Genomic DNA, 15,615 nt, shown 5'->3' with positions numbered 1-15,615 from the left:
TTTTTTCTTCTTGTCAACCTCACCCCTTGTTTCAAGTCCTTCTTCTTTTCCATGTTTAGCACAAAAGCCTTTCTTTGTAAATTCTCCATTGCCTTCTGCCCAATTGACTCTTTTATCCACCATGATAGTTTGCTTGCATCTCTATTAAAACTTGTATTTCACCTATCATTGAATAATTGAGTTATTTACATGTTTGTCTCCCTGACAAGTCTTATGTTCATTATTCTACCTCCTCCAGAACTAAGCAAAGTAATTGCTCAAAATTTCCAATGAATGGAATAAAGAGAATTATTTTGAAAAACTACATTGAGTTTTTAAATGTTCTAGTTTTTGGATTTACCACTGCCCATCGCCTCCAATCCCAAAAACATTTTGAGGGTAAAGAAGTCAAATGATCTTTTCTTTATTCAGTAACATAAACATTAATTTTTATCAGTTCCCTATCTGTTACTTTCATTTTACTCTGCATATATAGTGCATATATAGTGACATGAATTTCATTCAGGACTTTGAATACATTAGCACTTCTAATATTTCCACCTGCTATAAGTATATAAAATAATAACTTCAGAAAAATTTACTTTCTAATCTTGCTATTTTTTTAAAAACTAGAACATTTCATAACTCTGAATTTTCGTGTTACTAGAAGATATAGAGTAATTCTTACAGTGAAGATTACCAAAACTTTGCAGAAAATAAAGGTTCATAAGCCAAAAGTTTAGGAACCAAGCCATGATTTCTCTAATCAGACAGCATAGTGAGAACTACTGACATAGTTTTTTTTGCAACATTATTATACAAGCGACACTTAGCTCTTTTGAAACTCATTTAAATTCTGAACCTAAAAAAGGTGGCACTTAGAAAAAGCTAGTTTTGAAAATAGTTATTTCATTAGGCTAAAATAGCACAAGGTGGTCTGACATGAATTTCATTCAGGACTTTGAATACATTAGCACTTCTAATATTTCCACCTGCTATAAGTATATAAAATAATAACTTCAGAAAAATTTACTTTCTAATCTTGCTATTTTTTTAAAAACTAGAACATTTCATAACTCTGAATTTTCGTGTTACTAGAAGATATCTGTAAAAGGTTTATTTTTTCCTTACTCTAATAATTTCCTTTAATAATAGAGTAATTCTTACAGTGAAGATTACCAAAACTTTGCATGTAGGAATTGAGGGAACATTATTATGAATATTTTAAAATATGGGGTTTTTTTATTGATTTAAGAGTAAGGGAGAGGGAGAAAGAGAAACATCGGTGGCCGCCTCCTGCAGGCCCCCTACAGGGGGCTGAGGCTGAAACCTGGGCACATGCCGTGACTGGCTACCCCTGAGAGTATTATTATTCAGAGACTTAGGCCATGTGTTTATTCTTTTGGAGATCGAACCTGCAACTTTGACATATCGGGACAAAACTCTAACCAGTTGAGCTACCCAGCTATGTATTTATTCTTACAATGTAGTCCCTTTATATGAAAGGAAAAGAATCCTAATTGAAGTATTTGTTTTATCTTATTATTTTAGTAATTAAACATAATAGTAATACTTTTTGACATTTATAATATGAAACATATGCAATAGTCATTTTACTTTATCGCATGTAAAATGTCATAATATGTAAGAGTCACACTATTCAGAATATATCTATCTTAGCCTTGACCAGTGCACTGAGAGCACTCTAGGAGTTAAAATTTGCAGGTATTTAATTTCACTGTCTAGAAACCTTAATATCCTTTACAACTATTTCCAAATATGAAATAGAAATGATTCATTTACCTGTATGAGCACTTCCAACATAGCCAACAATTCTAATCCCAAGACTCTGTCCATCTTTTTTAATGAGCTCAACATTGTAAGTTTCATAAAGAGAATTGTCCTGAAAAGAAAAAATAATTGTAATTATACATAATATTTAGTCACATAACTGCGTTTATAATAAATCTGTGCATGGTTTGTCAAGTATTTTTTTTATCACCTATGGTAGGCAGAATTTTAAGATGGTCCTGACTTTTGACCCCTGGTGTTATTTCTGTGTTTGTCACATTACATGGCAAGAGGGAGATTATCCAGGTGAGCCTCATCTAATCAAGCACCCTTTGAAAGCAGAGTTTTCTCCTGCTGGTGGCAGAAATGGAAGTGAAAAAGATTTGAAGTATAAGGACTGGACTTTTGGTTTGAAGATGGAGTGGGTCATGTGAGAAGGAATACAGGGGGCCTTAAAGATGCCCTTAGCTGACAGCCATCAAAGAGACTTCAGTCCTACAACTGCAAAGAACTGCATTGTCAGCAATCTAAATAGGTTTGGAAATGGATTGTCCCAGAGCATCCAAATTTAGAGCCCAGCCAGCCCACACCTTGATTTTGGCCTTGTAAGAATCTAAGCAGACAGCTCAGCCAAGCCCATGCAGATTTCTGACCTATAGAACGGTGAACTAACAAAGGGTAGTTTCAAGCCACTAGGTTTGTGATTACCTGTTACAAAACAATAGAAAACTAATACAGCCAAGATGAAAAAAAAATTCAGGATTAATTTCTATGTGAAAGAAGTAAATGTAAAGAAAATTTTAGAAACAAATGGTAAGACTAATTTTTGTGCCCAGCCACGATGGCTCAGTGGTTGAGTCAACCTATGAACCAGGAGGTCACAGTTCAATTCCTGATCAGGGCACATGCCTGGGTTTCAGGCTCGATTCCCAGTAGGGGGCGTGCAGGAGGCAGCCGATCAATGATTCTCTCTCATCATTGATGTTTTTCTCTCTCTCTCTCTCCCTCTCCTTTCACCTCTAAAATCAACAAAAAAATTTTAATGGCTAATTACTGTAATAGTCATTGTGAGCAAAAAATATTGACCTAAAACTTATTTTCATTACTTGTCTTCTAATTTCAGATATTTCTGTAAAAGAGTAAGGTATCTAAAAACATAATGCCTTGCTGTCAGTTCAAAACATTAAGAGTAGAAAGCAAACAACTGATTGCAACAAATTCTCACTTACCACAGTTACACTGCTCCCTCACTACAAAGGCAAATAACTTTACAGAAGACACCAAATGCCCCTTTAGATGAAGATGAAAGTGGCTTTCCAACCTCCTTCTCACAATAATCACTCCTCTTTTTCTCTTCCTCCGGGCCCCTCCCTTTAAAAAACCATCTTTCCTTTTACCTAATTACCTTGTTGATTCAAAGCTTATGAGATAGTTGAAAGAGCTTGCAATGAATGAGGAAGACCTGAATTCTAATCCCAGCTCTGCCACCGACTCTTTATATGACCTTTAACAACTTATTTGGACTTCTGTTTCCTCATCTTTAAATGAATGGTAAGACCTATCTTTTAGAATTCTTGGGAGGAATTCAGATGACCTGAACAATTCCAGGTACTTGACAACAATTAATAATAATGATTGTTACTATATAACTATAATGATTATTATTAATCATAATAAATATTATTATTAATGTTTACTCCCTTTGGCCAATTTGTTTCTATCAGTGACAACTGTCATACAATTGATCAGTTTTTAGTTTCCACTCCACCATCTGGATGTCTCCTCACCAATCTAATGAAATAGAAATGGCAAGAATTATTTCTCTCCAATTTATAGATGAGTAGCTGAGGCTCAGAGAGGTGGAATGACTTAACCCTGAGAAACAGCAAAAATGAAAATCAAACTTGTCAATGTCTCCAAATTAGGCTCTTCTGCTGCTTCACTTGTGGGCATTGTGGCACTCCTCACACCAGCATGGCATTTCAAGTAGAAGGTGTTTCTACTCTTACAATGTATCACACCCAGTACTTGATTTATGATGAAAGAATAATTTATGTACTCACAGAACTAGGGCTCCTGTTAGGTACAGCAGGCAGGGCAACAGGTAAGGCTGTAGGGGTCGGAGGGATTACAGAAATTTCACCAATTGGGTCTCTTGCAACTAGCATCCTGACTGAATTCCCACAGTTCCTCAGCACTTGTGCAACTTGCTCACTGGTCATTCCCTGCACATTTGTGCCACCGATCTTCAAGATGTGGTCTCCTGTCTGGAGTCTTCCATCCTTTAATCCAAGAAAGAAACAAAATTATTCTGAGAAATCAATGATCTAACTTCACTAGTTAATAGCAATTCATCAGACTTTGCGTTGTGGCAAAATGGCTGGCAAAGAAGACATCTAAAAATGTTGAATAATATATAATATTTTAAGTGAATGGTTGAATTGGCAACAGAGAAAAAGAAATCCTCGCAAAAAAGAAAAAGAAGGAGGTGGGGGTGGGGGTGGGGGCAGGGGAGAGTTCAAAAGGAGGAGTAACCAGAATTCTAAAACAGGTATTTGCTTGAGGGTATCATTTCATGCCCAGTGGCCTAGAGCCAGGGTATTAATGGCCACATATGTAAGGAAGAGGTCAGAAATCCCTGGGCATCAAGAAAGGAAGGAGGTCAGATCAGAAGCATAAAGGTAGAAACTCTGAAGGCCAACAAGGTTAGTGGCATGTCTGAGGGACAGCAGGTGTCAGTGTGGTTGGAACAGAATGAGCAAAGAGCACAGGAGTCAAAGAAGAGATGAGAGCACGGCCAGGGTCAGTCAGCAGTGTAGGGCATCTGCTCCAATTGAGTAGGAAGGGAACTCATTTGAGTGCTTTGAGCAGAGGAGTGATATTACCTGTCTTAGTTTTAACAAGACCACTCAAGTCTATGTGCTAAAAATAAAACTATAGGAGAGGAAACAATAGAAACAGAGATACCAGTTAATAAAGCTATAATCTAGAGATAACCATAGCTTGGACTAGGTTAGCAGTTGGGGTGTTGAGAAGTGAGGTTCTAGATGTATTTTTAATGAATTGTCCACAGGCTCTCCTAAGCACGTTGTGGGGTGTGAAGGAAAAAAAATTGTCAGCCGAAGAACTGAAAAGACTCAGAGAAAAGAAATAGATGCAAGGAGGAAATAATTATGGGAAAAGGGATAAAAAATTGATGGATTTCTACTTTAAGCACTGGTAAGTTGATATCCTGTTATTATCAATGCAACAAATTTGAAATAAAACAACTACTTAAGAAAAAGTCAGTGGTCATGATGAAAAATAAGGGTAAAACAGCTTCTGTAAATCGAACCATCCTTGAACAGAATCATGGCCTGACCAAAGAATAAAGAATATGTCAAATAAGTGCTTTCATACTTGGCTTGGCCAAAGAAGGGCACTTCACCGCAAGTCATATTTAGTCACTTCCTCGGCACTATTACTTTTCCTATTTTACCTCAACTCAACTTAAAATGATGGAGATAATTTGCATCTGTCACTGAAAGTCAAACATTTTCTTCTTCCAGAAAAACAGGTGTTCTAGGGAATTCATAAGTGTAAAAATAGTATTAGATTGATAGGAAAGATAACAAAATGACAGCTACCTTGTTTATGTCCAGCATCCCCAAATATTGCATTTAATTAATATTTTCTGATCAGCATTCTCCCTCCATAACCTGTCTATGTGGAAGAAAACTAAAAGGCATTAGAGCCCTTTCTGTTATTTTAAGAGAAGTCTTAAATCAATGATAACTAATAAATTGCTATGCCAAGATTCAAAGTGTACGCTAATCAAACAACAAAAATATTTATTAACCCATAGATTTTTTTCAAAAGAGAAAAAACATGATGCATATAGGCAAAGATAGTACGGGAGGCATAAATATTAAAAGAGCTGACATAACTGGGTACCACATTATTATAGTGAAAGCACTAACATATATATCACTTAGAGTTTTTAAAATATACTTTAATCCAATTTAGCAGTTATTGGCATATGTGTGTGTGTGTGTGTGTTTAACTTTGCATTTTAAGTTCGGCTATTGTTAATAATAACTTCAATTCAAAAAATATTTGAAAACCTATGCCCTGGCTGGGTGGCTCAGTTAGTTGGAGCATCATCCCATTCACCAATAGGTTGCAGGTTCCATTCCTGGACAGGGCACATATCTAGGTTGGGGGTTCGATCCCTGGTTAGGAAGTGTTAGGGAGGTAACCAATCAATGTTTCTCTCTCACAATGATGTTTCTGTCTCTCTCCCCCACTTCCTCTCTAAAATAAAAAAAAAATAAACAAAAATATTTGAAAACTAAAGGAATTCAGGCCTGCTCTATAAAAGAAATAAAGAAATCAAATCTGTTTCTTCAAAAACTAAAAAATAGCACCAAATAATTCCACAACTCAAAAAATAAAATCATTACTGCTTTTGATTCAAGGCTGCTTTTTATCACTGGTCTTTAATCAAAAGGCAACGTGTCATTGACAGAAAGTAGTGACCTTATAAAATAAAATATTCTTTCCCCTAAGGAATTAAAGAAAGGTACTAAATTTAAGTATATCTTTCCTACCCTAGTCAAATTCCCAGAGCCCTCATCCACTGATTTTTTAAGGATAAAGAAATATCTGTTTATAGACTCACTCAAACAAAATGGCTTGGGAATAACCAGCCGTTTAGTGGCCTCAAGGTGGCCTTTGCCCTTTCTAGACTGAAAATTCCGCATGGGCCACACCCACCCTCCAATGCTTGGTAATATTATTTTCCGAGTATTAAAGTTTACTAGATAGTTATTATGACTCATACTATAATTGCTCATACCAAAGAGTCAATAATTCATGACAACTTTTAAAGAGGCTGAGTTGTAAGAGTCCTCTTGTAGAGACAAGGGGGTAACTCAGTGTCCCTGATTTGCCTAGAATTACTGCAGACCACAGGAAAGAGATTTCTGCAAAACAAAGCTGTTTTACACTGCCCATTAGAAACTTTTTTTTTTTTCAGTGCCCTTGGCCGGAATCGAACCTGGGACCCTTCAGTCCGCAGGCTGACGCTCTATCTACTAAGCCAAGCTGGCTAGGGCAGAAACTTTTTTTAAGAAAAACTTCCAGCTGCTGAAAAATTTTTAAATTTTTGCCATAACTGAAGAGAATTCTCACAAGATCTGTGCTTCAGGTACCGTGGATTTTTGAGAGTGTCTGAAGATTACCGGAAGTTGTTACTTCTTTCAGCTCCTCTTACATGATACTATACATATACTTTCCTTATCTATAGAATCGGCCCTGATTACATTGATAGGTTATTGTAGATAGATTCCAATAAATGCTTCTAAACTCTTATGAATCAATATTTTTCCATTTCATTTACTTTTATGATGTTCAAGGCAGTAGACAGAAGGTCAAGTAAGGGCACTGGAGTCAGACACACCCAAGTTCAATCCTGGCTCTACTTTGATCAAGCTGTGTAGCCAGAGGTCAATTCTAAATCTCAGCTCCCACTTAAACAAAATGGGAATAAATTCCTTTCCCATTGAGTTGTGAGCATTACACTCAATACTATATATAAAATATTTAGGCTAGTACCTTGCTTACAGCAAAGCAAGTCCTCAAATGCATCCAATTCTGATGCCTCTTCAGGCCACGGTAACCTCAGCTTAGTGTTCTTTGCTGCACCCTCTCAACTCTATATCCTTTTTTAACTACACATATTGACTTATATGTACACAAAATGAAACATAAGGGTCTGTTTTATGAAACCCTTTGAAATAAAAAATACTGACTTCTTTTTCTAACTTTCTGTCATACAATTTTATATTCTTTGAGAAAAAGTGGTAGTTATTAATCCCTTCAGCAGAATGTAGGTATGTCTTTAAGGTCAATCGTGATCACATCTGAACTAATGACCTAAGACATCCATATTCCCTTACCATGAAGGTTGCATATTCAATATGTTTTAATTAAAAGCAATATTCCATTTAATCTTTTTAAAGCTGTGATCAGGCTACATGAGCAACAACTTGTAAAGACTTAGCAACAATGCAGAGTCGGTTGAAGAGATTCTACCTGACATTAGCTGAGGTGAATGGAAGAGAGAAGTGAATACTGCTGTTTGGGTCTCACCATAGTCCCTACAGGAAAGAGTCAAGAATCTGTTGTGCCTACAGCTGGCTATATTCCCTGATGATACATAGGTATGACCATGCCCGGATAGGTGCACATCAGGAAAAACAACAACATTAAGGCCAACTTTGAATAAATAGATTTAAGAAGTAAAGCACAGGCTTCAGAGTTAAACAGTTGTGGGCTCAATCTTGACCTTGTCATTTTCCAGTTAAGTAGCCTTGGGCAATTTCTTAAGTTTCCATATCTATAATTTGGGAATAAGATTTATGACTGTGTTAAGGATTATATGAGAATAATTCTTAAAAACAATGTCTGGCATAAACACTTGCTTCTCCATTAGGACTCTGAGAGGCACACCCCTACCCCCTCCTTGATGACCTAAAACAGTGACAATCCCTTCCAGTAAGGGTGAAAAATCAGACCTGGGCTTTTCCCAACAGTGTCTCAAAGGGATTAATTTGGGAAACTCTGCACATTATATTCTCCTTGTGAAAATTCATAACACACATTAGGATATTAAAAGCTCAGAAAATTCTTACAGTAAGGAAGCTATTTGATTTTATTTAACTTGGTGTTTTCTAAATTTAATTGACCCTTTGTTTTCCACAATAACCGCTCCACTTTGCATCTTGAAAAATGTTACTCCAGCAACCAAGCCTATTAAACTGGCAAAGAGGGAGGGAAGGATATGAGAAAAGATTTCAAAATACTCCACAATTTCTCATTCCTTTCCAAGTTACAAAAAATCCTCAAAGATGACTGTTTTGTGCCACGGCTGTGTTTTAAGGACCCACAAAATGACCATTCTCAACCTTTTTGGTCTTAGAACCCCTTTGTACTCTTAAAAACTATTAAGGACGCCCTGGCCAGATTGCTAAGTGGTTAGAGTGTCGGCTCATGGACTGAAGGATCTCGGGTTCCATTCCTGGTCAGGGCACATGCCCAGGTTGCAGGCTCAATCCTTAGTGTGGGGCGTGCAGGAGGCAGACTATCAATGATTCTCTCATCATTGATGTTTCTATCACTCTCTCCCTCTCCCTTCCTCTCTGAGAGCAATACAAACACACAAACAAAAGCAACTGAGGTTTCCTGGAGAAGAAATTCTGCTGAAAGACCATAACAGAAAACCTGCTAACCTCCCTATAAATTTCAAAGTTCAGACTGAACATCAAATCTTGCCTGAGTTTCCAGCCGACTAGCCTGACTTACAGATTTTAGACTTGCCAGCATACATACATCAAAATTTAATAAAATGTAGACTTTATGTATGTGCAATTTATTATGTATCAATTATACCGCAAATATTACTCAGAAACTCGAAGAGCTTTTTGATATCTCTCCCTCGATATCTGTTAATATCTACTGAATTAGAAAATAGTGCTTTGATTTTACATATGTAACACATTAATATAAATGATATTGGTGTATATTTTTTTATTCTTTAAAAAGCTATATAAAACTAGTGAGAAGAGTGGTGTTTTAAATTATTTTTGCAAATCTCTTCAATGTCTGGCTTAAAAGAAGACAGCTGAATTTTCATATCTGCTTCAGCTTTCAATATGTTGCAATATGTTGTTTTGGTTGAGGTATATAAAAAAATCTGGTTTCAATCAAATACATAGTTAGAAAATGGAGAAGTGTTTTAATAGCCTTTTCAACCCATTCTTCTTTGATAATACAGCAGAACTCCACAAGTGGTGGTTTCTTAAAGAACAGTTGCCATGTAGAATCAGAAAATACATCCAAGAAACCTTCAAACAGTTTCATTCATATCTACTGATCTATCTTGAATGGATCTTTTACCTATATATTATTTTGTCATATCACACATTGGTCTTTAGAAAATACTGATTCACAGAGCTATGAAGACCTTCCAAATAGTGACATATTTAATTACAAAATATTAATATCACCAACAATCTAATCAGAACTCTTTAAATATGGAAAACATTCAAGCGCACAGTAAAGCACAAATTTTCCAAAATTCTAACTCGTTTGAAAGTTCAAATTTCATAATCATTAACAAATGCTCTCAGTTGTTTTCCTTGAAATAACAGGCTCACTTCATTCATTTTCAAGAAATATCTGTCAAATACCCAAGTCTGAATGATCATAATTTTCCTGTCAGATATTCTTTCAAAAAATGAAAATACTGTTCCAGGGTGGTTCCCAGAGGCAGCAGGGCGGGGGGAGACAAAATGGGTGAAGGAGATCAAAAGGTACAAATTTCCAGCTACAAAATATAATATATAGCATAGTGATTCTAATTAATAATATTGTACTATATATTTCAAAGTTGCTAAGAGAATAGATTTTATTTTTTTATATATTTTATTTTTTAAAAATTCTTTATTGTTGAAAATATTCCATATGTCTCCTTCCCCCCACCCCCCCGCATTGACTTCTCCCCGCCCGCTCCTGCCACCCAGCACATGCCCTCACCCCCGCTAGGGTCTGTGTCCATTAGTTATGCTTATATGCATGCATACAAGTCCTTTGGTTGATCTCTTAAAACTTCTCTTCATAAGGAAAAAAACTATATATGGTAATGGATAACTTACTGTGGTGATCATTTTACAACACATATAAATATTAAATTATTACATTGTACACCTGAAACTATACAATGTTGAATGTTAATTACATCTCAAATTTTTTAATAAGGGCCAAAATTTTAAAATAAAACAAAATTTAAAGATTAAAAGGCTGTTTAATATTTAAAAAGTGGATACTATGTCTTACAAATGTTTTTAAGGCAAAACAACCATCATACTCCAGTATATGGCAGAAGTGCTGTATGGTACATCCCATTTTGTCACACAATATTAAAAACATGTGCACTTAAAGGTTAAAATGTACAAAATTAATCATTGCTATTGCACTTTCTTAAGTGAAACTGGCCTTTTTTTTTCTTTTTTGCTGCAAGCGCATGGTGGAGAAGAATAAGACGACTGCTAGTACAGTTCGATGCCACTGCCTGTTTCACACTAAGGAACCAGCAGTTTCAGTCTGCCACTGCTTTTGTATCATCAGTGCAAATTTCAACATGGTGAAAGAGCTAATAGCATCTTAGTATTAATAGCTGGTGTTGCTCAGTGATTAAGAGCATTGACCTGCACACCAAAGGGTCGTGAGTTCGATTCCCAGCAGGGCACGTGTGGAGGCAACTAATCGATGTGTCTGTCACATCACATCAATGTTTCTCTCTCTCTCCCTTTTACTCCCTCCCCTGTTACACTCTCCCTAAAAATCAATGGAAAAAGATATCCCCTGGTGAGGAATAACAGCAAGAAAAAAAAAATTGCTTTGATCTTGTTGACCCTCTGCAAGACACTCAGTGACCTTGACAGGTCTCTGCTCTAAATAAATGCAGGTAGATTCTAAAAGTATAATAGAAACATTAGTAGCTCCACAATTAGTACAACATGGGGAGCAAGCTGGCTTAGAAATGGGGAACGGCTGAATTTGCCTCAAACTGCATTTGCATAGCAAGTTTATTTTTATATATGTTTATTAGAAGGGATAAATGTGTATATAACTGCAATTTAATCAGTGAAATGTACATATTATCGTGATGATGAGCATTCTATATAATATAGGCTCATTATTAAGTGGCGTCATAACCAAATTTCTAAGTTCATTTCCAAAATCTAAAGGTTTTTTTAAAATATATTTAATATTTTCTTCAATGTAAAACTAAGCAGAAACAGCTGGTAAGTTTTTAAAAGGCCCACTTTCAGATCAAACAGTGCTAAATAATAAAGTGTAGTCATTTGTTTGACAATGCCAAAATTTTTTAATTCAAGTAAAATTTACCGCATAAATTGAGACAACTATTTATAATCACTGTACCTTCTGATTGTAACCCACGTTAAAAAGTTATATTTCAAGCCATACAATTTAAATTATATAAAACCAAAATAAAAACAAAACAGATCAACTTACTCGGTCTGCTAATCCTCCGGGAACTATAGTCCTCACCACCACACCACTTGCTTTCCCTCCAACTATTCCAAAACCTAAGCCAGAGCCATCATTAATGAGCTCAACATCTTCGATATGGCCCCAACGAATCTACAAATTAATAGCAAGAGCCAAAGTGTTAGTTAAACACACAGATTCTTAGCTTCCCGGTACAGTAATTACTAATGTAACAGATATACAACAAACTAAACATTCATACAATTAATCAAGACAATTTTCTAGAGGCTAAGAGTTATGTAAAGATCATCATATGATCCCTGCCCTTAAGGATTTCATAATCCAGTAGAGAGACAAACTAAAATATAAATAATTAAAATACAAGACAGAATATCGGGTCACAGACACTGTAGCTCTAGAACCGAAACATCCAGTTCCTCAGTCTATGCCCAGGATCTAGCAGTGTCCAGCACCTAGAAGGAACATATATATGTTTATCTGAATTGAAAAAGAATCACAAAGTATTATAAGGACTGGGGGGAAGTGGTGCAGACAAGTCAAATCTAATCAAGAATTATGGAAAGCTTCAAGGAAAAGGTGGCATTTTAATTGCACTACTGAGAAAAAAAGACATTCAAGCAAAAAAGAAAATGTAAGGGCAAAGCTGGGCTTGAATAAGCAAGTGGGAATAATTGAAGTTTTTAGAAGAGGGAATGACAAGAACAAAGCAGTGGTTTAGGAAGATTAATCTGGCAGCAATGTGAAGTAGGAAATGATGAGAAGGACACAAGACAATAAGACTAATTTAATAAACTCCTATGAGGAAGAGGAAAGGTAGGCCCAACTGAAGATATTAGCATTAGGATTATACAAATCAGACTAAGAGACTTGACATTTCCCCTCTAATTAGCAGGCTTTCATCAGAAATATACATCAAGTTCCCATAAATCAACTGCAGAAGAAAATTCTCCCTCTCAAGATCCATAGGGCATACTTATCACTTAGTTTTTCTATTATAGGTAAAGTGGAAAGTTACTATGCAATGTGAAAATAACAAGGAATATCGGGAATATTTAATAACTTTATGCCTGAAACAATATCTAGTACATGGGATACAACAAAATTTGCTAAAATATGCATAAAAATATGCTTGAATTAATACAAAAATATGCTTGAATTAATAGCAGCTGGTATTCATAAAGTATATACTAGGTACTGTGCTTAGCTCTCCACTTGCAATCTCATTTAATCTTCCCAATACCACTATGAAGCAGATGCTGTTATTAGTTCCAAGTAACAGATGAAGAAACTGGGGTATAGCGAGGTCAAGAAATGTGCCCAGTATGACACAGCCAGAAAGTGAAGAACTGGACTTGAACTCACTTTAACCTGACCCAGAGCCCCTATTCTTAACCACCATGCTAAGCAATTTCCCATTTGGTTCATTCTGTTATTATGTAAATTGTGCTATATAAATTTAACTGATTACAACAGGGAAAATGTCTATACATTAATATGTGTTGTGACCTTGTACTGTACCCAGACAGTCTATTTTTTCTTTTGTACCAATGAATGAATATTAAATAAATCAGCTAGCACTTAGTGTTATAAGAAAATAAGATTTATTAGCTTGCATTCTGAAGATGCAGGCCAAAATCTGTAAAATACTATTAAGCAAGTTTAAAGATTCCCAAAGGAGACATATAATTTTATTCTTTTGAACTGTTTTTATCCTTACATGAAAAAAAAGAAAAACTTCTACCATTGTGCAGTATCAATAATCTAGTTATAAACACCCAATGTAATTTACAGAAATGTTTGTGAAATAAATAACCAAATCTTAAGATACTCAATAATAAATCTCTAATAAAAACTCTCAGCTTAATTAATTAACTGGCTATAACACCAAGGAACACAAGACTCTTTCCATTACCAAATAAATTATACCTACTATTAAATTTGCCCTCTATAGTTAAAAAAATAATCTTATATAAGGAGAATCACAGGACATTTAAAAAATAAAACAAAATAAAAACCCTCCATAAAATATCTTATTTACTATGCTAATGCTGCATTTGAAAGTATGATCACCTTTCTTAAACTATGACAAGTCAAATGACCCCTTCCATGGGTGTGAAAAGCAATGGCATAATTCAAAAGTAAGTATTTTTCCAAATTTGCAACTCACTGTTTCTGGCAGAATTGTATCATTTAGGCTGGTACTGCTTTTTGTGTGGACTGGTTGCCTGGCCACAACCAGACTCAAACATCCAGTGGTTTGTTGTAACAATGCAATTGCTTGCTGATGGGAAATGTTCTGATCCAGTGGAGTATGATTAATAGCCAATATTTGATCATTTTCCTTTAGCCTTTGATCCCTTGGTGAAATAAAAGAAAATTTTGTTTTAAGTGATATAAGATCCTGACTTTTAAAAGTCTATTATTCAAGATAAACAGTTTTTTTAATGGTTCTACTTCACTTAATACATATATTCAAATTATTCAATTATATAACGGAGCTTTTTAGAGTGCTTTTTTTTAAAGCATTTATTAGCTCATTAACCAACTTAGTAATACATCTCAACACACATACATTTTAAAAGCTATCTGGCTAGAAAAATAAGCAAAAACAATACATAAGGCTTCACTGCCAAGGTTTTGCAAGTATAGACCCTTAACTGCATGAACCCTGTACTCCTGAACCCTGTCCAATCTGCCTTCAACATCTACCACACTGGGGAAACTACATTCTCAAATTCATCAATAACCTCTTCTCTAGCAGTATAATGAAGTACTTCATTGTGCTTTACCGCACCAGCAGATCAATAGAGGCCAAACCCTCCTTGAGAATCCTCGGACATTACTTCCAAGTCTGTTTCTGAGCTCTTCTCTCCCTCTAAGCACCAGTCTCCCAACTGCTAACCAAGGTAAAAAGGACAATTTTAATAAGAAAAGAGCAAAATCTCTTTTGGAAAAAAAGGCATTACTAGTCAATATTTACTGAGCACTATTATGATCCAGAAATTATGTATAGGCCAGAAATTGAAGCCTAGAACAAGCTTAGCATCTTATTTAAGTAGCCTGATTGAAGCACATTCTTTGATTTCTGAAATGCAATGCATCCTTAGACTACTTCAGATTTACTCTGTCCTGGTTTACTGTATTTGACCTGATTATCTCCCAACTACCACTCTTCCTCTTCTTGCTTCCCCATTATTACTGCAATGCTTCCTTGTCCTTGTGTATCTCTCTTGCATCTACCCCTCCCTTCTTTCATTCCCAGTGCCAACCCTCCAGTTGAGATCCTTATGTAATACCTGAAACCGAACTTGCAAAATTCCTCAAGGTTTATTCTTATAGGCTCTTCTGCGCCGGTATATGCCAACTCAAAAATACTTGCTAATTATCTATGTTTATTGACCAACAAAAAGAGAGCCAAAGGAAAAAACAAAAACAAAAAAACTTTTGTTCATGATTATTTCATTTAAAAAATACACTTTTAACCTTCAAAATATAAAAATCTCCCAGAGAAAGAATTTACCTCAAAACAGAGAATTCTAATTCATAAATTTGAATTCTGAAAATCCAGTACATTGCCCTTATTTTTCTCAGGTCACACCAGATTCAGCAAAATTTTGTTAAGGAGCAATGTCACTTGTGAATTTTTCCCTAGTCCTAAAGAAACACTTCTTTTTAAATGTGATCACTTCCATTTCCCCAACTCCAATGGAGAAATTTCTTAATTAATCCCAAGTGAATGAGTTGCTCTTGAATCTTTTCAACCCGGAT

General features: G+C 35.5%; 1 protein-coding gene across 12 annotated transcripts in view; it reads right to left on the bottom strand.

Annotated features, from left to right (window-relative positions):
- The window catches only part of PATJ (PATJ crumbs cell polarity complex component), a 309,148-nt gene that overhangs the window by 267,955 nt on the left and 25,578 nt on the right, over window positions 1–15,615 (bottom strand). For 11 of the 12 annotated variants that reach the window (XR_004974443.1, XM_036352893.1, XM_036352882.1 and 8 more), the window contains exons 6-9: window positions 14,015–14,204; window positions 11,851–11,979; window positions 3,834–4,052; window positions 1,783–1,882 (exon numbers count right to left, since the gene is read on the bottom strand). Coding sequence is in view for 11 of the 12 variants with exons in the window: in XM_036352893.1 (XP_036208786.1) it covers window positions 1,783–1,882; window positions 3,834–4,052; window positions 11,851–11,979; window positions 14,015–14,204 (638 nt within the window). In the remaining variant the exon portion in view is untranslated. The remainder of the gene's footprint in view (window positions 1–1,782; window positions 1,883–3,833; window positions 4,053–11,850; window positions 11,980–14,014; window positions 14,205–15,615) is intronic. The other variant, XM_036352887.1, reaches the window with a different exon arrangement.

Source organism: Myotis myotis, unplaced genomic scaffold (genome assembly GCF_014108235.1).
Source record: "Myotis myotis isolate mMyoMyo1 unplaced genomic scaffold, mMyoMyo1.p scaffold_m19_p_2, whole genome shotgun sequence".
Classification (NCBI taxonomy): Eukaryota; Metazoa; Chordata; class Mammalia; order Chiroptera; family Vespertilionidae; genus Myotis; species Myotis myotis.
Note: the sequence above shows the minus strand (reverse complement) of the source record. Positions and strands in the feature narration are given on the sequence as shown.